Source organism: Ictidomys tridecemlineatus, chromosome 5 (assembly GCF_052094955.1).
Source record: "Ictidomys tridecemlineatus isolate mIctTri1 chromosome 5, mIctTri1.hap1, whole genome shotgun sequence".
Taxonomy (NCBI): domain Eukaryota; kingdom Metazoa; phylum Chordata; class Mammalia; order Rodentia; family Sciuridae; genus Ictidomys; species Ictidomys tridecemlineatus.
Window position 1 is genome coordinate 38,708,309 of NC_135481.1, and position 23,943 is coordinate 38,732,251.

General features: G+C 39.1%; 2 protein-coding genes across 9 annotated transcripts in view; one reads left to right on the plus strand and one right to left on the minus strand.

Annotated features, from left to right (window-relative positions):
* Window positions 1-1,511: 1,511 nt before the first annotated feature.
* Window positions 1,512-17,790, plus strand: Ndufaf1 (NADH:ubiquinone oxidoreductase complex assembly factor 1). 5 transcript variants are annotated; one of them, XM_013360091.4, is made up of 5 exons: window positions 1,512-1,626; window positions 8,827-9,475; window positions 13,748-13,933; window positions 16,897-16,971; window positions 17,491-17,790. In XM_013360091.4, the coding sequence occupies exons 2-5, from the start codon at window positions 8,903-8,905 to the stop codon at window positions 17,638-17,640; spliced, it is 984 nt and encodes a 327-aa protein (XP_013215545.1). In that variant the 5' UTR covers window positions 1,512-1,626; window positions 8,827-8,902; the 3' UTR covers window positions 17,641-17,790. The 5 variants fall into 5 exon arrangements, with proteins under 5 accessions (XP_013215545.1, XP_005316491.1, XP_021581563.1 ...); XM_005316434.5 differs by having other exon boundaries at window positions 1,535-1,689; XM_013360094.4 differs by lacking the exon at window positions 1,512-1,626 and adding an exon at window positions 1,696-1,922.
* The window catches only part of Nusap1 (nucleolar and spindle associated protein 1), a 31,467-nt gene continuing 22,439 nt past the window's right edge, over window positions 14,916-23,943 (minus strand). For all 4 annotated transcript variants that reach the window (XM_040274082.2, XM_040274080.2, XM_040274081.2 and 1 more), the window contains 2 exons: window positions 22,624-22,732; window positions 14,916-20,283 (listed from right to left, as the gene is read on the minus strand). In XM_040274082.2, coding sequence (XP_040130016.1) covers window positions 20,187-20,283; window positions 22,624-22,732 — 206 coding nt within the window. In that variant the 3' untranslated portion in view covers window positions 14,916-20,186. The remainder of the gene's footprint in view (window positions 20,284-22,623; window positions 22,733-23,943) is intronic.

Below are 23,943 nucleotides of genomic sequence, written 5' to 3' on the forward strand. Positions count from 1 at the left end.
ATGCCAAAATGAATATGGTATTTAGCTTTGGATGCCACATTTTATTTTACTTATTTTTTGGTTGAACCCAGGGGTGCTTTACCACTGAATTACATCCCCACTCCTTTTGTTTTTTTTATTTTGAGACAGGGTCTTGTTAAGTTGCATAGGGTCTCACTAATTTGCCTAGGTTGACTTTGAACTTGCGATCCTCCTGCCTCAGCCTCCTGAGTCACTGGGATTACAGTTGTGTGCCACTACACCTGGCTAGGTGTAATATTAAAAAAATGGAAACAGACATGTCCAATGTCCAGATTAGGACAATCTGTTGACTGTAGGCTGCGTAAAGGCAATGACTATTTGTTATCACTGGGTTTGAAAGGAAGGATTGAGAGATCAAAGAAAGGAAAGAGGACTCAAGAGGGATTGGGGTGTGTGAGTGAAGGTTTTGGACAGGAGCTAATATTAGCCAATGATTTCCAGCTTGGAAGCATGTGGGGAATTATAGAAATATGGACAATAAAAGGAGGAGTTAATATGTGAAAATGTGGTATATTCAGCTTTAGACATATATGAGATGCTGGTAGTGTATCCCACACCTGGAATTGCTACAACAGTTATAAATGAATGCTGGGGTTTAGGAAACAAGTTTATTAAATTGTCTGTATATAACTCGTATTTGAAGCTGCAAAAGAAGGTATAGGCCCAGCATGGTGGTGCAAGTCTGTAATCCCAGTGATTTGGGAGACTGAGGCAGGAGGATTGCAAGTTCAAAGCCAGCCTTGTCAATTTTGCGAGTCCCTAGGCAAATTAGCAAAGACCCTGTCTCAAAATAAAAAAGGCTGGGGATATAGCTTAGGGGTAGCTACGCCTGGGTTCAATAAAAAAGAAAGAAAAAGGAAAAATAGGGGATGGGGATGAGGCTCAAGCGGCAGCGCGCTCGCCTGGCATGCGTGCAGCCCCAGTTCGATCCTCAGCACCACATACCAACAAAGATGTTGTGTCCGCGGAAAACTGAAAAATAAAATGTTAAAAATTCTCTCTCTCTCTCACTCTCTCTAAAAAAAAAAAAAAAAAAAAAGAAAAGAAAAAGGAAAGGAAAAATATATATACAATGGAAGTAAGAAAGTCCAGCTGAGTGGGTGACCCCACTAAGTGAGATTGGGGAAGGGCTGCCGAACATTTGCACGGAGGTCTCTAAGGGGGCAGAACCAACAGAAATAGCTTTCTGAGGTCACAGGTAGTTCTTGGGAGATCAGGGGAAGATGAGGCACTAAGGCACCTACGCGCCTGAGGAATGAATGAACGAGAGCGATAATTAGCTCCTATTCGAAAGATACAGGGGGAGTTGGCAGCCTAAGAGCGGGATGCAGGAAGGAGAAGCGAAAAACTTCCCTAAATTTTCCTCTCTCTCACAAAGGGCAGAAAAGATCAGGAAGAGTGAAAGCCGGGCTTTCCGGGGACAGGAATACAAGACTTCGAATCTTCCTGCTTTGGGACCTTTGCTACTCTGCCTGGAACTCTAGTGTTTAAGCACGTAGTTTGCCTCCGGAAGGAAAAAGCAGATGGACCGTCACAGGAATAGTGGAGAACCCGGCAGGAAAATGTGGAGGACCCGGGCGGAAACCTTGCTTAGTCTAGTGGAAGGTGAGCAGTCGCTGAACAGCAGTTGGAAATTTGGGGCAGGGTAGAGCGACGCACCCCTTGCAGGTGAGGACTGAGGGAGGCTGCTGCAATATCGAAAGCATCCAGCTTTCCGTGGCTGGGCTATATCGGGCCCGGGTCGGGAGCTAAACGTCTGGACTTCAAAATTAGTTTTGCCGCTAACTGTGTGACCTAGGTTAATTTAATCTTGGAACCTCGTGTCTGTAATTGGAATAACGATAGTACCTCTCAAGAGTTGTGAAGAGTGAATGAAAAAACAGGACAGTTTCTGGCAGGTAGTAAGTACGCTCTGTTTTTTACTGATGTTAACTTACTTCCAGCAGCGTGAATTCCGTTGTCAAACTCACCGTTAACCTCGGCCTGGCGTCGTCCAGCTACTAGGTTTGACTTTATAGATGAAAATACAAAGGGCAAACAGTGTCGGGCACGTTGGCACTTGTCTTTAATTCCAGCTACTTGGGAGACTGGGCTGGAAGGATCACTTGCGCCCAGGAGTTTGAAACCAGCCTGCTCAACATAGCAAGACCCCTTCTTAAAAACAACAGCCAGGCGTGGTGGCGCATGCTTGTAATCCCAGCGACTGGAGAGGCTGATGGAGGAGGATGGCAAGTTCGAGGCCAGCAATTTAGCGAGCCTCTATCTCAAAATAAAAAATATAAAGGGCTGGGGATGTATCTCAATGGTAGAGCGCTACTGGGTTCAATTTCCCCGTGCTGACAAAAGATCCCCACAAAATATTTGTAACTAAAGTTATACTATTATTGGAGAAGTAACAACAGAAGGTTTGGAAAACAGGGTAAATAATGTTACACAATTCCATCATCCTACATAATATTTTAAGCTTTCCCCCCAATATTTCATGTCTGTGGATTTTTATATGTGAAATATTAGGGTATATGCAATTTTGGTTCCTTTTAATTTGCAACAGTATTGTAGCCTGAGCATGGAGTTCAGAAGAATAATTTTAATAATAATAATATTGTAATATTAATATTATTTGATTGTGTTGTTAATTGTAATATTATTGTACTGGAGATTGAGCCTAGGACATTCTACCACTGAGCTCCATCTCCAGCCCTTTTTATTTTTATATTTTATTTTTTGGAACCTGGGGATTGAACCCAGGGTAGCTTAATCAAGAGCCACATTCCCAGCCCTTTTTCGTGTTTTATTTAGAGACAGGGTCTCACTGAGGTGCTTAGGGCCTCATAAGATGCTAATGCTTGCTTTCAACTCAGTGATCCTCCTGCCTCAGCCTTCTGAGCTGCTGGTATTACAGCCGTGCACCACTGCACCCCGATTGATTGATTGATTGATTGTACCTGGGATTGGACTCAGGGCTACTCAACCACTGAGCCACATCCCCAGCCATATTTTGTACCTTATTTAGATTTAGGATTTTACTGAGTTGCTTAGCATCTCTCTGTTGCTGAGACTGGCTTTGAACTTCCTGCCTCAGCCTCCTGAGCTTCTGGGATTATAGGCCACACCTAGTTTAAAAGATTCGTTTTTCTGATTGTATAAAATTCCATTTTATGGGGCTTATCATTTGTTTTTATAAATTTCTGAATATGTAAGGTAAAATCATGCATATATGACCAATGAGGGGGGCCTGGGATGTGGCTTAGCGGTGAAGTGCTTGCCTAGCACCACTGGGATCTGGGTTTGATTCTCAGCACCACATAAAAATAAATAAATAAATAAAGACATTGTGTAGTGTCCATCTACACCTAAAAAATAAATATTAAAAAAAAAACTCTGACCAATGAGGGAACTTTATTACTCATTATTTCAGGATCTCAGATCAATTCTTTTTTTTTTAACATTTATTTTTTTAGTTGTAGATGGACACAATACCTTTATTTTATTTATTTTTATGTGGTTCTGAGGATCAAACCCAGGGCCTCCCACATGCTAGGCGAGCACTCTGCCGCTGAGCCACAATTCCTCTTTTTATTTTTATTGGTTCCCTTATGCTTTTAGTTTATGTGAAAAAATTCGGTATATGGTTTTCATTTATTCCACAAACATTACTGTTCCAGCCAGAGTCTCTAAAGTTAACTAGCTTAAAAAACAAACAAACAAACAAAAAAACCAAGATTCTAATGTTATGTGAAAGCTATGAGAGGTATGCATGGATTCTTAGGAGAATATGAAGAAAGACTATAGTGTCAATCAGTGACTACCCCGAACATGCCTGTAGTTGAGTAAGTTGGGTTTATTACCTCTTGTAAGGGGGAGAACACACACCCTGGGGAAACATGGGGCACCTCAGTAACAGGGTTCTAGAAAGGACTTTCTGTATTTAGCCTTGATATTAGGGAGAGTACTGTGAGGAGGTGGAGGTAATTCTATGATTGGGAGAGAAAACTGGAAGTGAGACTAATGCTATGATTGGTCAAGATGCAGTATTCAGGGGCTGGGGATGTGGCTCGGGCGGTAGCGCGCTCGCCTGGCATGCGTGCGGCCCAGGTTCGATCCTCAGCACCACATACCAACAAAGATGTTGTGTCCGCCGAGAACTAAAAAATAAATAAATATTAAAAATTCTCTCTCTCTCTCTCTCTCTCTCTCTCTCTCTCTCTCCTCTCTCTTTAAAAAAAAAAAAAAAAGATGCAGCATTCACTCATACAGCCTGAAAAGTAAAATGTTTGGTTTTTCTTCTTTAACTTTTGCTGTGCTGGGGATCAAGCCCAGAATCTTGTACATAGTAGACAAGCGCTCTCCCACAGAGCTACACCCCCAGCCCTGCTCATTTTTGTGGTTTGAACAATGTTCATGTTTTTGCTGCATTCAGACATGATTCAGATGGTCATATTATAGCTGAGGGTTTTGCCCAGGGATATGAGAAGTTAGGTCAGGTGGGCACATTTTGGAGAGCCTTGTGTGCCATTTTAGGAGTTTAAATTTCTAGAAGGAATTGCTGAAGTATTGTAAAGAGAGTGCTATCATAGTTAGAAAAAACCCTATTGTTTTCAGACAAAGGATGAATTAGGAGAAGAGATTAGAGTTAGGGAGATGAATTAAGGGTTTGGTACATAAAAAGTGTGTTTCCTGGGACTGGGGATGTGGCTTAGTGGTAGAGCGCTTACCTAGCACTTGTGAGGTGCTGGGTTTGATCCTCAGCACCACATAAAAATAAATAAATAAATAAATAAATAAATAAATAAAGGCAGGCATTGTGTCCAAATACAACTAAAAAATATTTTTTTAAAAATGTATTTCCTATGGGCCAACAAGGGTATCATCTGGAAGTTTCTTAGGAATGCCGAATCTCAGGCCCTACTGTATACTTTACTGAATCAATTACATTTTATCAAAATTCCCAGGTAATTCATAGACTTCACAGACCCTTTAAAGTTTGAGAAGCTCTTTATAAAGCTAATTATGTAGGTCTGGTAAAAAAATAATAAGACTCTGAACCTAGACACTCATGGCCAAGGTATAGAAATGTAGAGTTATATGTTCAACAAATAATAGATGTGACCTACATGGCAGGTGTCATACTGGGAGCTGGAGTTGCCACAATGAAGATAGTCTTCCCCTCAAGATACTGCCAATCTGGTGAAGCATGGTAGCTCACGCCTGTAGTTCCAGCTACTTGAGAGGCTAAAGCAAGGAGGATTGCAAGATCAAGCCTGACTAGGCAATTTAGTGTTAACCTGTCTCAAAATAAAATATACCTGAGTTCAATCTCTAGTACCACCACCACCACCAAAAAAAAAGTGTGTGCCATTGGATACTTATTAGACCACAAGTATTCTCTAATTGGTACACAGAGTGGAGTGTGACCAGAGGTGAGGTTTGAGAAATAAGCAGAGGATACCCAATCTGAAGGAGTTTAGTTAGAACTTGTGCAGAGTTTAGTTAGACCCTGGGCTTTACAGGGAGGCCCTGAAGAGTTTATGTGTGTGTGTGTATGTGTGTGTACATGTGTGTTTGTGCACATGCTGGGGATTGAAGGGTTGTTTTTTTTTTTAATATTTATTTTTTAGTTTTTGGCGGACACAACATCTTTGTTTGTATGTGGTGCTGAGGATTGAACCTGGGCTGCACGCATGCCAGGAGAGCGCGCTACCGCTTGAGCCACATCCCCAGCCCCATGAAGGGTTTTAATTAATCAGTCAAGAGAAATTATCAGGGGCTGGGTTATAGCTCAGTTGTAGAGCACTTGCTTTGCATGTGTGAGGCACTGGGTTCAATCCTCAGCATAACATAAGATGAATAAATAAAATAAAGAATTTAAAAAAGAGAGAAATTATCAGTTTTGTTGATTTTTTTTTTCCCTTTTGCATGCTGGATGTCAAATCCATGACCTTACACATGCTAGCCAAGCACTGCTATAACTATAGTCTTAGTATTGTTCTTAGGGCCTTTCGAGCAGGGTGTGGTAGTGCATGCCTGTAAACCCAGCAACTCAGGAGGCTGAGGCAGGAGGATTGCAAGTTCAAAATCCGCTTCAGCAATTTAGCAAGGCCCTAAACATCTCAAAATTTAAAAAGGCGGAGGTGCTGGGGAAGTGGCTGAGTGGTAGAACTCCCCTGGGTTAAATCCCAGTACAAAAAAAAAAAAAGGGGGGGGGCTGGGGATGTGGCTCAAGCGGTAGCTCGCTCGCCTGGCATGTGTGCGGCCCGGGGTCGATCCTCAGCACCACATACCAACAAAAAGATGTTGTGTCCGCCGAGAACTAAAAAATAAATATTAAAAATTCTCTCTCTCTCTCTCTCTTTAAAAAAAAAAAAAAAGTCCTTCTAGGTGCTGAATGAAGGACGTAAGCCTGGAGAGAGAAGGTGACCTACCTCATGTTCAGAGTGAGGAAATGGGGCATTCTAGAAGGATGACAAGTTCTATGAAGTAATGAGGGTGCTGTTTTGATGTGAACTCTTAAGCCCCTAATGCAGTGAGCCGAATTGTTGGATTTTTGCTGCCTTGTTTTTTTTTTTAATTTTTTAATGTTTCCATTTATATTATTGTTCATCACTATGTTCTTCCCGGTGTTGGGTCCTTGTTTTGGTGTTTGCTTTCCTGATCTCTAGGGCTAGGACAAGAAAAAGACAAAGAAAATGACATTGTGTTATTAAATTTCCTCCCAGGGTAACTGGGATATGCAGGAGAAAGACTTTTCTAGCCTTCCTAGTTGTAGGACCCCCCCCCCCCCCAGCACTCATTAAATGTTGCTGCTAAACCCAAAGTTGATACTTTTTTTTTTTTTTGGTTTGTGGTACTGGGATTAGAACCCATTGCTTGGCTTTACACCCTCGGCCCCCAAAATTGATAACATTATTAGAACTATAGAAGTTATGTTGTTAATGTGTCCAGCTAGCAGGATTAAGGATTTAAAAGCCAGGGTTCTAGTTCCAATTTCAATTCTGGTAAGTATTGTGACTTTAGGTAAGTTATTTCACTTGTTGGTGTTTGTTTCCTAAAGAAAAGAACTATCTACCTGATTTGTCCTACAGGATTCTGTAGATTAAATAGGATATACGGGAGCTGGGGATGTGGCTCAAGTGGTAGCGCGCTCACCTGGCATGCATGCGGCCAGGGTTCGATCCTCAGCACCACATACAAAAACGAAGATGTTGTGTCCGCCAAAAACTAAAAAAAAAAAAAAAAACAATAAATATTAAATAGGATATATGCCTATATTGAAAATACTGAGTAGCATTTAAATGTGATAGTATTATTACTATTGTTGTTTTGGTTTTATCTTTGGTTTTATTTTTATAGTGACTAATATGATTGCCTGGTTACCAATGTGGACCTTAGACTTAAGAGTTTGTGGAGGCTGGGGTTGTGCCTTTGTGGTAGAGTGCTTACCTAGCATGTGTGAGTCACTGGGTTCGAATCTCAACACCACATAAAAAAATAAAGGTATTGTGTCCATCTACAACTAAAAATACATTAAAAAAAAAGAGTTTGTGAGAATGGCATCAGACTTACTGAATCAGAGAACTTCTCACAACTATCATTTGATGGTGATCATCAGCTTCATTTTTATTTATCTTGGTATTTTTCTACAATACACACATAACAGTGTTTTTTGCCTCAGAAGAACCTCTCAAGGCAAATAGGAGCCTATTCCTAATGAAAGGGAGGCCTCAAAAGATTATGTTAGTTTTAATCCTATGAAATTGCAACTCAAATATTCATCAAAAGTGTCATGTAGATATTTTCTGTTTCCACATATAATCCTCTCTCTCTCTTTTTTTTTTTTTTTTTTTTTTTTTGTGGTACTGGAGATTGAACCCAGAGCCTTTTTTTTTTTTTTGAGAATTTTAATATTTTGGGCTGGGGATGTGGCTCAAGCGGTAGCGCGCTGGCCTGGCATGCGTGCGGCCCAGGGTTCGATCCTCAGCACCACATACCAACAAAGATGTTGTGTCCACCGAGAACTAAAAAAATAAATATTAAAAATTCTCTCTCTCTCTCTCTCTCTCTCTCCTCTCTCTCACTCTATCTTTAAAAAAAAAAAAAAAAAAGAATTTTAATATTTATTTTTTAGTATTTGGCGGACACAACATCTTTGTTTGTAATGTGGTGCTGAGGGTCGAACCCGAGCCGCACGCATGCCAGGTGAGCGCGCTACCGCTTGAGCCACATCCCCAGCCCCTGAACCCAGAGCCTTATAGCATGTGAGACAAGCACTCTACCAACTGAGCTATATCCCCGGCCCTAGCCTCTCTTTTTATAGATCAAGTGCTCACTTCTAAAGTCAATTGGCTCAGATCCTAGAGTTAATTATTTGAATATTTTACTTTTTGGAACCTATAAAAATTTGCCTTAAAATTGACAGTATCTTGGGACCAGGTTTGTGGCTCAGTGGTAGAGTGCTTGCCTAGCATGGTGTGAGACACTGGGTTCGATCCTGACACCACATAAAAATAAATAAAATAAAGGTATTGTGTCTATCTACAACTTGACACTATCTCTTGAGGTAGCTTTTGTCATATACTTGAATTATTTTTGTGGTAATCATTAATTCCATGAAGCTGGGGCCTGTAGTTTTAGTCTTCTTGGTATTTTTTGGAATGCATAGCAGTGTTGTGCTCATAAAAGGCACATAAATGTTTAGAATTAGAAAATAAGCTTATGAATTTTATAATATGTGATTTCTGTTGAATTTGAACTTGTGATGCATTCATTTGCTACAGTGGTAACTCTCCAATGTTTCTTGTATTGTAGGTGGAATTGAGCTATTTGCTGAAGTGTCTTTCTCTGATAACTTAGGGGGAAATTTACATTTTGATTTTTTCTTACCATGGCTTTGGTTCACAAATTCCTGAATGGCACATGTATTCTCAGAAACTACCTGAAGCCGAGTGCTGCCTTGCATTCATTTTGGGGTATTTACTTTGCAAACTATTGTTCCAATAGTCTTCAGAAACCAGTGGCTGCTTCTGGCAGAGCCTCCCAGGAGAGGACTGAAGAGGGTTTGCAAAGACATCACCAGAAAGAAGTTGCTTTGGATATAACTTCTCCTGAAGAGAAGCCTGAAATGAATTTTGATAAAGCAATTAAAGATGAATTAAAGGACCATTTTAGACGTTTGAAGGATGAAATCATGAATCACTGGGTGGGACCAGAAGGCCGCCCATTGCATGATGTCTTGCTAGAACAAGCCAAGGTTGTCTGGCAGTTCCGTGGAAAAGAAGATTTGGATAAGTGGATAGTCACTTCTGATAAGACGATTGGAGGCAGAAGTGAAGTGTTCTTGAAAATGGGCAAGAATAATCAAAGTGCACTGCTCTATGGAACTCTGAGCTCTGAGCCACCTCAGGATGGGGAGAGTAGCCAAAGTGGGTACTGTGCAATGATATCCAGGATTCCAAGGGTACGTGAGACTTGGGAGCCAAAGTTTTCTAGTGAGCTGGTGTGAACATTATTATAGCATGACCTATGACGACAGATTTATTTTTCTGTAAATGAACATACCTGGCATGTTATATGTGGGCATCTCATCTGTATATGGGGATAAATAAGTACTTGGCACAAGGGGGAAGTGATTTCTGAGGAGTCATTTCTGGGCATTGTTTTAAGCCAGGGAAGAATATTGCTGTTTGAGGAATACTGAGAGGTTAGACATTTGAAAGATATCTGAGGAGGTTTGTATCTCCTCTGACTTGGACCATAACTCCTTTAGTGGCCAGGGGGTCTCTTAGAATGGACATAAGGTCAGACTGTGGCTTTTTTTTTTTTTTTTTTTTTTGCAGCACTGGGGATTGAACTGAGGGGTACTCTACCACTGAGCTACACTCCCAGTCCTTTTTACTTTTTTAAATTTTGAGACAGGATCTTGCTAAGTTTGTTTTGTTTTGCTTTTTGGTACCAGGGATTGAACTTGGGAGCACTAAACCACTGAACCCCAACCCCATCCCTATTTTGTATTTTCTTTAGAGATAGGGTCTCACTGAGTATCTTAGTGACTCACTTTTGCTGAGACTGGCTTTGAACTCGTGATCCTCTTGCTTCAGCCTCCCAAACTGCTGGGATTACAGGAGTGTACCACTGCGCCTGGCTAGTTTGTTTGTTTTGTTTTTGTGTTGGAGATTGAACCCAGGGCCCCATGCATGCGAGGTGAGTGATCTGCCACTGAGCTACATCTCCAGTCTAAGTCTTCTTGCTGAGGCAGATCTCAAACCTGGAATCCTCTTGTCTCAGCCCCCTGAGTTGCTGGGATTACACGTGTGGGCCATCACGCCTGCCTTTTTATTTTCCCCACCTTTTTTTTTTTTTTTTATTGGTGCATTATAGTTGTATATAATGATGACATTTGTTATTAAATATTCATACAAGGGCTGGGGATATAGCTCAGTTGGTAGAGTGCTTGCCTTGCATGTAGAAGGCCCTGGGTTTAATCCATAGCACCACTAAAAAAAAAAAAAAAAAAAAAAGTATTCATACATGCACACAATATAACAATATAATTTGGCCAATGTCACTCCCCAACTCTTTCCCCTTCCCTCTCCTCCTTCCACCCTAACTTTTTTATTAGTAGACTTTTTTTTTTTTTATATTGCGGATTGAACCCAGACGTACTTTACGACTGAATCACATCCATAGCCCTTTTTATTTTTTATTTTGAGATAGGGTCTCACTAAGATGCTTATGGTATCACTAAATTATTGAGGCCAGCCTCAAACTTTTGGTCCTCTTTGCGTCAGCCCCCCAAGTTGCTGGGATTACAGACGTGTGCCACTGTGCCCAGTTTTAGTAGACTTTTTATTTTAAAATAGTTTATTTTTAGGTTTATAGAAAAACTGTAATTGCAAATATAGTACACAGAGTTCCCATCCACTCCTTATCCACCTTCTCCTTTCGATGTCATTTACTGTTCAACATTTGTCATGAAAAAGAAACTAACATTAGTTTGTTACCAACTAAGTTTCAGACTTTATTTGGGTTTCACTACCTTTTCCAATAATATCCTTTATCTGTACCAGGATGGTACATTACATGAGTTGAGTTTTTATGTATATTCTCTTTTGTGTGGTCTGTGACAGTTTGTGTCTGTCTCTCTTTCTCTTTTTCTGGTGCTGGGGATTGAACCAGGGCTTTGTACATGATACTAGGCAAGTGCTCTACCACTGAGTTACATTTCCAGCCCTTTGGGATATTTTTTGAGATGAGGTTTTACTCTATTGCCCAGGGTGATCTTGAACTCCTAGGCTCAAGTGGTTCCTACTTCAGCCTCCCGAGTTGCTGAGATTGGGGGTGCTATTTTTCATGGGGAAAATAATACCTGTTCTGATCAGTTGTTTTTGTGGAATAGCCCTTTCTGATGATTTTCCTCCTGGTTAGACTGAGGTTCTGGGTTTTTAAGAAGACCATAGAATTAGCCAGATATGGTGGCACATGCCTGTAATCCCAGCAGTTCAGGAGGTTAAGACAGTAGGATCAAAAGTTCAAGGCCACGGCTGGGGTTGTTGCTCAGTGGTAGAGCGCCTGTCTGGCATGTGTGAGGCACTGGGATCAAGCCTCAGCACCGCATAAAAATAAATTAAAAAATAAATAAAATAAAGGTATTCTGTCCATCTTAAAAAAAAAAGTTCAAGGTCACCAGTGGTTCACACCTGTAACCCCAGTGATTTAGGAAGAAGGAGGATCAGGAGTTCAAAGCCAGCCTCTGCAACATAAGGTGCTAAGCAGCTCAGTGCAGCCTCTGCAACATAAGGTGCTAAGCAGTTCAGTGAGACCCTGTCTCTTAAAAAAATACAAAATAGGCAGTGGGGATGTGACTCAGTGGTTGAGTGCACCTAGGTTTAATCCCCAGTACCAAAAAAAAAAAAAAAAAAAGAAATGAAATTCAAGGCCAAGCCAGGCATGTTGGCACATGTCTGTAATACCAGTGGCTCAGGAGATTGAAGCAGGAGAATCACGAGTTCAAAGCCAACCTTAGTGACTTAGCAAGTCCCTAAGCAACTCAGCAAGACCCTGTCTCTAAATAAAATACAAAAAAGGGCTAGGGGTGTGGCTTAGTGGTTAAGCGGCCTTGGGTTCAACCTCTAGTACCCCCCCCCTAAAAAATGTTCAAGGCTAGTGTCAGCAATTTAGTAAGGCCCTAAGCAACTTTGAGACCCTGTCTCAAAAATATTAAAAAGGGCTGAGTTTGTAGCAGTGGTAAATTGCCCCAGGTTCCATCTTCAGTAACCGCCCTCCCCCCACCATTTCCCCTGTAATGTTTTTTTTTCCTAACTGCATTCCATATTCATGATGTGGGTAGTAGGAGGGATTAACCTTTTTTGGGGAGAGTAGTGTCTACAGAAATTATTTGGAATTCTTCAGTAAGGAAAATTTGATTCTTCTCCCCTTCCCACTTTATTCTTTCAGTCATTTAGCAGGGAACCACATTTGGGGTTGAAATCTAATGCTATGCTATTACTGTATTGCTCAGATAGTCCCAGCTTTGGTATTGTTCTTTCAGGTTGACTCCTGTCCCTTTGACTTTTTTTTTTTTGGTAGAGTGCTTGCCTAGCATGTGTGAGGCACTGGGTTCTATTTGTTGTGGCTGAGCCACAACCCCAGCCCCAGTGATTGAACCCAGAGGAACTCAACCACTAAGCCACCTCCCCAGCCATATTTTGTATTTTTTTAAGAGACAGGGTCTCACTGAGTTGCTAAATGCTTCACCATTGCTGAGGCTGGCTTTGAATTCACGATCCTCCTGACTCAGCCTCCCACGCCACTGGGATTACAGACATGTGTGCCTGGCTCTGAATTCCATTTTTTTTTTTTTAAATTTTAGTTGGTCACAACATCTTTATTTATTTATTTTTATGTGGTGCTGAGGATCGAATCCAGGGCCTCACATGTCCTAGGTGAGCACTCTGCCGTTGAGCCACAACCCCAACCCATCTGAAATCCATTTTTGAAGAGAGTATAGATGGTTGTTAAGCATGCAGATTTGGAAGTGTGTGCTGGATATACTGCTTATTAGCTGAGTGCTCAATTTATATGTGAAATTGGTAAATTAGTAATTCCTATTTTAGGGCCCTTGTGAGGATTAAATGTGAGTATGCATGTAAGTACTTAATGTAAGTATTCAGTGGCTGATAGTTATTAGTATTTCTTTTTTTTTTTAAATTTTTCTAATTGTCAATGGACCTTTAATTTATTTATTTATATGTGGTGATAAGAATAGAACCCAGTGCCTCACACATGCTAGGCAAGAACTCCACCACTGAGCCACAACCCCAGCCCCAGTTACTGGTATTTCTTGTTATTATCACCTTTAAAGCTTGAGCTCTATTTTCCCCAGTTTTCTGACATAGGGCAAAGCAGTTGTCATAAAATATGCCACTCAAGCCATTGCTCCAAGGAACTAAGGAAAAAACTTTCATTCCTTTCCATTCGCAAACACAAAGTGAATGCTTATCCCATGGAAACAATTACAAGCCAATCATGTCTTGAACATAATTACCTTAGAAACAACTATGTCAGTATTTTGAGCTAAAATAATAATTGTTAGATTTATCTTTTTGTGGTGCAAAGTGTAAAAAGATGAAAAATTGTTAGTGGATCCTTTTGGTGTTACTGACTTGGTGATGGCTCACATTTTGCTAATAGTGGAGAATGTGGTCAAGTTAACATGTCTTCCGTACTTTAGGGTGCTTTTGAGAAGAAGAAGTCTTATGATTGGTCCCAGTTCAACACTCTGTATCTCCGTATCCGTGGGGATGGCCGACCTTGGATGGTGAATATCAAAGAGGACACAGACTTTATCCAAAGGAAAAATCAGATGTACAGTTACTTCATGTTCACCCGTGGAGGGCCCTACTGGCAGGAAGTCAAGGTTAACAGCATAAGTCTTTACTGTTTATGAAAATTAGGTCTTTTGAGATTGTGGTTACATTGTAGCTAATCCTTCTTGGAAGGTTGGGATGAAGTGGGTAGAAGGAAGAGGAAAGAGACTTACATAAATCACTCTTTATTTCATTAATCATAAATGGTAGTTTACTAATTGGCAAATACTTTTTTTTTTTTTCTATCTGGGTAATGAACCCAGGATTGCTTTACCATAGAGCTAAATCCCTAACCCTTTTTATTTTTATTTTGACACAAGGTCTTGCTAAGTTGCTGAGGCTGGCCTCAAACTTGTGATCCTCCTGCCTCAGCCTCCCAAGTTGCTGTGAGTTATAGGCAAGTGTCACCTTCCCTGGCTTGATCATGTCTTTTTTGCTAGGTAGTTGGTTTTTATTTTCAATTACTAGGAATTCTTTAACTATTCAGATTGGCTTTTTGTCTGTGATATAAGCAACCTGTACAAATTAAAAGTCCCTCTGCCTCCACCTCCTCCCCAGAAAAGAACAGTTTCTGGCATATCGTTTAAGACATTTCTTTTAATATGTAAGAATAAGCTGCTGGGTGTGGTAGTAGCCTATAATGCTAGCAGCTCTGGAGGCTGAGGGTAGAAGGATCACAAGTTCAAAGCCAGACTTACCAATTTAGCAGGACCCTTAGTAACTTAGTGAGATCCTGTCTCAAAATAAAAAATAAAAAGGACTGAGGATGTAGCTCAGGGGTAAAGCACCCCTAGGTTCAATCTCCAGTACAAAAACAGACAGACAAACTAAACCCCCTAAAGAAAAACAAGCTGAGCATGGTAGCACATGCCTATAATCCCAGATACTCAGGAGGATGAAGTAGGAGGACTGCCAAGTTTGAGATTAGCCTGGGCAACTTAGTGAGACCCTATCTCAAAAATATTAAAAACAAATATAAAGGACTGGAGGTGTACCAACAACAAGAACAACAAGAAGTAAAACACATACACATATTTGTATATGAATAATTTTATTATTTTCCTTAACATTTTTAATGACAATATTCAAACATACATAAAAAATTGCAGTGAGTATCCAGATAGCTACCATGTACCACCTGGATTTTTCAAAAAATATTAGGCTGTGTTTGTTTCATCACTTTATTTTATTTTCCCATTCTTCCTACTACTCATTTCTCAATCCATCTTTTGTCAATATCAGTACATCTCATCCCTAAACTTTTTAGCATGCAAGTTTTTAGATCTCAATATTTACTTATAGTAATTTTTTTTTTTTTTTTTTGGTGGTGCTGGGGATTGAACTCACCAGAATTTCACATAATAGGCGTGCACATTACTACTGATCTATACCCCTACATCATAAGGCCTTTAAGAAAAAACCCAAAAAACCAAGCTTATATTATAGATTTTATCCCTTTCTTTTGTGTTGGAATTTGAACCCAGGCCCTCATGCTGCTAACTAAGCACATGTTGTGTCACTGAGCTATACCCCAGTCCAGATTTTGTCTGTATCTTGGTTTCTTACTCATAAGACATCACAGAGGTCTTCATATTGCAGTGAAACAATTGTATCCTATATAGATCTACTTCATTTTTTCAATAGCCCATATATTCAATTGTATGGTTATACCATAATTTAGCTTTGCTGTTGTTGTTACTATTAGGAAAAAACTATACCTTTATGTATTTCTTGGAGCTTATTTGTAATATAAATTCCTGAAAGTGAAGTTGATATGGCAAAGTTATGGCATTTCAAAATTTGCTAGATGTCATTGAATTAGTTTTCTGATACTACATAACAAATTATAAATGTAGAAGATTAAAACAACACATTCATTAATTTATAGTTCAGTAGGTCATAAATTGGAATATGTATGACTGTGTTGCATCCTTAGTTCTATTTTTTTTCAAATTGGGGATTGTATCCAAGGGCACTATATCACTGAACTATCCACAGCCCTTTGTTTTTTATTTTGTGATAGTTGCTCAGGCTGGCCTTGAACTTGCTATCCTTCAGCCTCAACTTCCTGAATGCTGAGATTACAGGCCACATTTGGCCCATGCTCAGTTCTTATAAGGCTGAAATGAAGGTGTCAGTCAGCAGGGCTGTGTCTTTCTGTAGCTTGTGGGCAGAATGCACTTTGTAGAGGTTATTCTGGTTCTTAGCCAAATTAAGTTCCTTATGATTGTAGACAGCAAGTTTTTTCTTGCTGTCAAGGGGGGGCTGCTCTCAGCTCTTAGATGCTGCTGGCGTTCCTTGCAGAAACATCTAAGTTCCTATCACTATCTTCAAAGCCAGCAATGGAGAATCTCCCTACTATTGTTTCTCATGCTGCTAATTTGTTTCACTGTTCCCTTTTGTGGGTTGGAATGATTGTCAAGTCTGCAAAGAATAATCTCCCTATATTAAGATGAACTGATTTGAAACTTCCTATCACAATTGCCAGCTGCCCTCTCAAATAGTAGTACTAAGTCGCCCTCCTACTAATTGTAAAAATGTGTGCTTATTTCTCCCCATCTGTGTTTTTCCACTTGTTTATGTAATCTTTTTTAAGATATTTGTTAAAAGCTGTGTTTAGGATATTACACTCTTGTTCTTAAATGTTACAGTATTATTTCCTAGTTTATCCTTTGTCTTTTGCTCTCCAAATTTTAATTTGTACTCTTTTGGACTTCTGGCTTAGAAAGTTTTCACTATTTTCTTCTAGTAGTTATTTTAAAAAAATTTCTGCCTTTGGACTGGGATTATAATTCAGAGGTGGAGTGCTTGCCTAATATTTGAGAGACCCTGCATTCAACACACCAGCACTGCAAATAAGTTTAAAAAAATGATCCAAGTGGCTGGCTACTCCTCATAACTGTATATAATAATTTAAAAATTAAATTTAAACTATTTTCTTACTGTTGCAACTCCATACAGATGCCACAATTACTTATGTTTCATTTATGAAATAAATGGTTTCTTCTTTCAGATTCCTTTTTCCAAATTTTTCTTCTCAAATCAAGGAAGAATCCGGGATGCCCAGTACCAGCTTTTGCTTGACAAGGTAACATTTTCCTATACTTCTCACTCAGAATGATATCTTTAATGAAACAGAACTCTTGTGATCATGAGTTCAGTCCAATTTGGACGGCTGACAGATGAAAGATATAAATTCCTACTCAGAGGCACCTGTTATGTCCAGATTGGTATTTAATTAAACCTATCTGTGAGCTGAGCCCCTATTTGGAAGAATGTTGGTATGATCTTCTTTCTTTCTATGTTTGTATTTTAACTTTTAAATACAAGTTTGGAAGAACTTCAAGGAATCTACATTGGGCATCCATGTTGCTCTAAGTCTTAAGTGGAACCATCTAACAGGAAGAGAAATGTGGAAAGAAAAGCAGTCTCTTGTACTTCCTCTTATAATTTTCCACAGTCTGTGAGAACTATTGTATACTTACTAAGGGCTGATGGTACAAAGACCCAGTTATAGTAATCAGCTCATGGGATTTAAAAACTTCAGGAATAACATCAGCATGTCAGCATATGAGATTTTAATCAATTTCTCTTATTTTAAATTTAGATCTCCACTATAGGATTCACGTTGGCTGATAAAGTGGATGGTCCATTCTTCCTGGAAATAGATTTTATTGGTGTGTTTGCTGATCCAGCCCACAGAGAAGAATTTGCTTATGAAAATTCTCCAGATCTTAACCCAAGACTTTTCAAATAGATAAGAACATGTGGCAGTTTTGTATGACTACATTATGGATAGTAGCAGTAACTGTGATGCTGGGGATCTGGGGGCTTCACACATGCCAGGCAAGGACTCTACCACACAGCTAAATCACCAGGACAAAATAAAGCATTTGTCAATATCCAATGAATGGTGGTATAATAATCCTTAAGAATAGCATTTGCCTCATCTTAAGAGGAACAAGGCATGAAACCAGGTTCCGAGCTCATGTAATACAAGTACTGATGTAGAGGCACTCAAATGTTTTTGTCAGAATGGTTCCTATTAGGAACATTTCCTACATGAGTAGGCAGGTTCCAAAGCGGAGAGTCTCTGAGATCAGTGTTGATAGCTTTCTACCATTCTCTCCTTGCAGGTTTCTTTTTATTTCCTAAATCATCTTTGAGAAAAGGAAACTGCTCAAGGATATTAAGATAAAGATGCCATAAAAGTCACTTGAGAAATGAGATACCTGATTTAGAGAGCTTGTCCTCCAAAGATAAATAAACCTTACTAGTTCTTCCTTTATAGTGACTATTGATCAGTGGAGAAACTAGATACTAGACTTCTGTCTCTAAAGCTTCCAAAGTTATTTTAAGTATTAGAGATTGGACATGCTAAAAATAAGGCCCTGATTAACTCACTTTGATCAGTTTTTGTCATATTAGAAGGCAGGAAATGAATATATAGCCAGAGTACCATAAGAGAGCCAAAATTACAAATAAATGATATACAAAGTTAATAGCTTTTCTTCTTTTTGGTATCAGGGATTGAACCCAGTGGTGCTTAACCACTTAGCCACATCCCCAGCCCTTTTGACCACTGTAGTTTGCACTTCCTAAAGTTTTCTAGAAATGGGATCATTTAGTATATGCTTATTTTTTGGTCTGGTTTATTTTACTCATCATATAGATTCATTCATTCGTTACACAAAGTAGTTTCCCATTGTGTAGATATAATCCATTTGTCCATTCCACCTGTGATGGAAATTAGAGTGGTTGCCAATTCTTGGTTATTACAAATAAAACTTCACATGAACATTCAGATACAAGTCTTTATAGGAACATATGATTTTAGTTTTCTTGAGTAACTAGAAGTCCCATGGCTGAATCACATAGTAGACAGACATAAAACTTTTTAAAGTGTTAGCAATTTTTTTCCAAAGGGGTTGTACCATTTTACATTCTCAGAAGTGTATATGATCCAGGGGTTTCTTGTTGGAAAATCTGATTTTTTTTAGGCATGTGCCATATTCTGAACATATATGCAAACTAATAATTATGATAAAAACCTGCAAGACAATATAAAGTCTAGAAAGATAGTATAAAAAGGAAGAATATAGTAATTTACTCTTGGGGTAGAAGTGGGTGGTCCAGGAAAGTGTATGAAGGATATACATAACCTCTTTTGATCTTAGCTGATCATCCAAATCATGGATGACTTGTCTAAAAAGAATCCACCACCACCACAACAAAAAATTTTATTTATAAAGTTCTTGAGCAGTATATAACACAGAAGCTCTATGCAGTTAGTGCAAGAAAGAAAAATGATGCCAAGCAATGCTGGGCTTTTCCATAAATTATTTTTTTGGGGGGTAGGGTACTGGGAATTGAACTCAGGGGCACTCAACCACTGAGCCATATCCTCAGCTCTACTTCGTATTTCATTTAGAGACAGGGTCTCACTGAGTTGCTTAACACCTAGCTTTTGCTAAGGCTGGCTTTGAACTTGAGATCCTCCTGTCTCAGCCTCCCAAGCCACTGGGATTACAGGCGTGTCCCACTGCACCGGGCTCCATAAAATTAAGATACAAATTTGACAGTGACAGCATTTTAATCCTTAAAGCAGTAATACACTTTTTTTTTAGTGTGTTGGGGCTCAAACCTAGGACCTGCCACATGCTAGGCAAGTGCTCTATCACTAAGCTATAGCCCCATCCATCTAAAATTGATAGATTTTATTTATAAATATGCTTATAGCTTTTACTTTTAAATATGCAAGGCTAGAATGAGATATAGAATTTTATTTTTAAGGATATGGTGAATGACAGGTAGCAATGACATGAAGTCTTTATTATAAACATTTTCATATGGGCAAAATATTGACACCATAACCAACCATTAGTCCAGTTTCAAGATTGCTAGATTTTGTAGGTTAGAAGATAAGAGTTGGCATTTTGGTCCCAGCTTTCTTATTGTTAACTTTTTATTGTTCAAATTTTACTGAAGCTTGTGGTATGACTAGATTCATCAGGTAAATGCTATTACATAAAGGACAGCAAGGCTGTTAATGTTAGAAATAGTAGAAGAAGCTTGACATTAAGATCTAGGTTAAGTTCTAAGATTTCTCATGAGAAAACTGGGCTGTACAGGGACTTAAGATAAACACTATTCCAAAGAATGCCAGAACATAAAAAACACATAGATGCTATATAAATTATGAATAAAAGTTAACAGAGAAAGATCTCTGACGAAAGTGAGAAAGACAGTATAAAAATATTTACAAAATTTCAGAATAAAGGAATATTTATAGGACATAACAAATTATTCATCTTTAAGTATAATGAAGCCCCTTCGAGCTTCCAAAACCTTTGCTTTCTTCTCCTTTCGTTCTTGCTCTTGTTTCTTCCGCTGCTCTTCCCTATGGGGGAGGGACAGGTTACACAGTAGGTTCTAATTAAGCTCCAAAACAGGCACTTCAGAGCAACTGTTGTTGGACTAATATAAAATGTAAATGTCATCTAGCATATTTATGCAAAACAGATTCTTACAGGGCATTTCTCTACTTACCTGTTAATGTTAGAAATAGTTCTAACAAATGTTAGTCATTGTTCTAAAGGGCTAAAAATTGGCATTTCCCTTTTAATATTAACTCAGCATTTTAATATCATGCATGGAACTGGAATCAGAAAGTACATTAGTGACTGAATTCAACTCCTATACCTTAAAATTTGTATGTGTGTGTGTGTGTGTGTGTGTCTGTGTCTGTGTGTGTTTGGTATGGGGGATTGAACTCAGGGGCACTTGACCACTGAGCAATATCCCCAGCCCTATTTTGTATTTTTTTTTTTTTTTTTTTTGAGACAAGGTCTCACTGAGTTGCTTAGTGACTCCCTTTTGCTAAGGCTGGCTTTGAACTCGTGATCCTCCTGCTTCAGCCTCCAGAGCCACTGGGATTACAGGCTTGTGCCACCATGCCTGACTTAAATTATTATTTTTTTTTAATATTTATTTTTTAGTTGTAGATGGACAAAATACCTTTATTCTATTTATTTATTTTTTATGTGGTGCTGATGATTAAACTCAGAGTCCCACACATGCTAGTCGAATGTTCCATTGCTGAACCACAACCCCAGCCCTTAAAATTTGTAAATTTGTTTTAAATGAGAAATTTTGATTCCTAGATGTCAGAATCAAAGGTTAAGCTCACAAGTGTCCAGTGAAAGTGCTAGAACTAAAACCAGGGCCTACTGACTTAAGCTACTATGCTTTTTTTTGTTTGTTTTTTCTAAAGAGGACAAGGCAAAGAGAAATAAAAAGCCCAGGGACCATGTTAACTATCTTTTTTTTGGGGGGGGGGAGTACCAGGGATTGAACTTGGGGATACTTGGTGACTGAGCCACATCCCCAGCCATATTTTGTATTTTATTTAGAGACAGGGTCACACTGAGCTACATAGTTCCTCACTGTTGAGACTGGCTTTGAACTTGTGATCCTCCTGTCTCAGCCTCCCAAACTGCTGGGATTACACACATGCACCACCATGCTCTGCAATGTTAACTATCTTAACAACAAATACAGTTAGTAACAGCCTTCATGGAAGGTGGATATAAGCAAGAGTCACATTTATAGGAAAGTTCCAGACAGGGAATCTGGACTCATCCAGGAGCAGCTAAAGCCTAGCATGAGCCCCAGTTTTAACCTGGTTTTCAAACACAAGGAAGTCAGTAAGGACTATACTGGGTTTTTCTTGAGTAAGACCTTCATTCCTCATAAACCTGGGGTCTTGAGGAGTGAGGAATTTACATCTATCTATCTGCATATGCAGGTGCCCTGGGTGCTTGAGCATTGGTGTCTGGAGGGATATTCATAAGCATTGCTTGGGAAGATAGGTTATACAAGAGCAATCTTTGAATCTGCTTCTTCTGTAACACTTGTAGAGCCTTGAAAACAATGCAGATATTTGGGTCTCATCCCAACTCTTTTGATTTGAGATCTGCTATGCTAGACCTCAGCCCAGGTACTTCTAGAAAGTTTTATAGGTGATTCCATGCTATGGTTTGGATATTCGTCCTACATAAAGGATCACACATGGGCTGGGGATATAGCTCAGTTGGTAGAGTGCTTGCCTTGTGTGCACAAAGCCCTAGGTTTGATCCCCAGTACTACAGACACACACACACAACACAAAAAAGATCACATACATGCTAGAGTTTTTGTCCCCAGTACAATGGTATTGAGAGGTGGCACAAACTTTAAGAGGGGGTAATTGGGTCAAGGTGGTACACCCTTGGAAGGGATTAATGCACATCTCCTGGAAGTGAGTTGAGTTAGGGCTTGAGGGAGTAGACTGTTATATAAAGTATCTGGTCTCAGGTATTTTGTTACAGCAACACAAAATGGGTTAAGACATTCTACTTCTAACCTTAAACCTGCTATTACTGACAGTATCCCCCAGAGGAGCTTTTGTACACTGTTTTTATTTGTTCTTTTGCTTTTGCAGCACTGGGAATTGAATTCAGTGCCTTGCACATGCTAGGTAAGTGCTCCATCACTGGCTTACATCCCCAGTCCTATTTTAATGTTTTGAGACACCATCTGCTAATTTGTCCAGGCGGGGCTAAAACTTGGCCTGGACAAATTAGCCTCAGCCTCAGCCTTCTTGCTGGGATTACAAGCAGGCACTACCAAGTGCGGCTATATATATATATTGTCTTTTTGAAATTAGAAAAATTATAAAAGTGGATAATTATGTACTCACCTGGTCTGGAGATGAGGTTGTTTATAGGTTTTCTTATGGAACGTAACTCTGTCCACATGTTCATTCAGAGAATTATTTTCTTTAGATTTCCCCCATGGTTTCAGCTTTCCTAGTTAAGGACCAAGACACAGTTTTGAGATTCTTTTATTTGTATTCCTAACTTTATTGTCTTCATTTGTAGCTACGTGTTTCCTACCAGTGTTTATACTTTGCTTTATAGACATTTTCCAGTATGTTCCAGAAGTATATTCTGTCATTTATTTTCATTTCACACTCCACAAATACAAATCATATTTTTCCTCTAAAAATAAAAATATGTGCTGGGAGCAGTGTCACATATCTATAGTTTCCAGCTACTTTGGAATCTGAGGCAGGAGGATAGTTTTTAGCTCATAAACTCAAGAACAGCCCGAGTAACATAATAAGATCTGAGACTCAAACAACAGTAAAATACAAATATATGGGGCTAAGATTGTGGCTCAGTGGTAGAGCACTAGCTTATTAGTACATGTGAGACACTGAGTTCGATACTCAGCATCACATAAATAAATAAATAAATAAATACAGGTATTATATCCATCTACAACTAAAAAAAAAATTACAAATGTGTGATTTTTATAAACCTTAGAAAGTTATAGAATTTTTTTTTCATTTTTCTGTGCTGAGGATAAAGGCCAGTTTCATGCATGCTAGACAAGTACTCTACCATTGAGCTATATGCTCAGAGTGAAAAAAATCTTAGTACAAAAAAAATTCCCTTATGCTGAATCCAATTACCTAGCACATTAAAAGAAACCATTACAACCAAATATCTTATCCCAAGATTACATACGAATTAGGTTTAATATTAATTCATTTTCATCTATTTTGTCATAACTTTACTTATTAAAATGGATTCAGAATAGAATGGGAATATTTTTTTGGCATTAGGACCGAGACCAGATTCAGCAATTCCTATTTCTAGATACCCAAAAGATTTGAAATCATTCTATCATAGAGATACCTGCATTCCCATGTTCACCAGAGCACTGTTCGCAATAGCCAAGCTATAGAATCAACCTAAGTATTCATCGGTAGATGAATGAATAAAGAAAATGTAGTATAGACATGCATTTTGGCTCATGCCTGTAATCCTAGCGGCTTGGAAGGCTGAGGTAGGAGGATCTCGAGTTCAAAGCCAGGTGCTAAGCAAAAGTGAGGCGCTAAGAAACTCAGTGAGACCCTGTCTCTAAATAAAATACAGAATAGGACTGGGATGTGGCTCAGTGGTCAAGTGCCCCCGAGTTCAATCCCGGGTACAAAAAAAAAAAAAAAAATCAT

Excerpts from the sequence above, each read along its gene's own strand:
- Ndufaf1 (XM_013360091.4), top strand. The coding sequence starts at position 8,903 with ATGGCTTTGGTTCACAAATTCCTGAATGGCACATGTATTCTCAGAAAC. Across the intron at positions 13,934-16,896 it reads CCTACTGGCAGGAAGTCAAG|ATTCCTTTTTCCAAATTTTT; the intron begins GTTAACAGCATA and ends TTCTTCTTTCAG. Across the intron at positions 16,972-17,490 it reads ACCAGCTTTTGCTTGACAAG|ATCTCCACTATAGGATTCAC; the intron begins GTAACATTTTCC and ends TTTTAAATTTAG.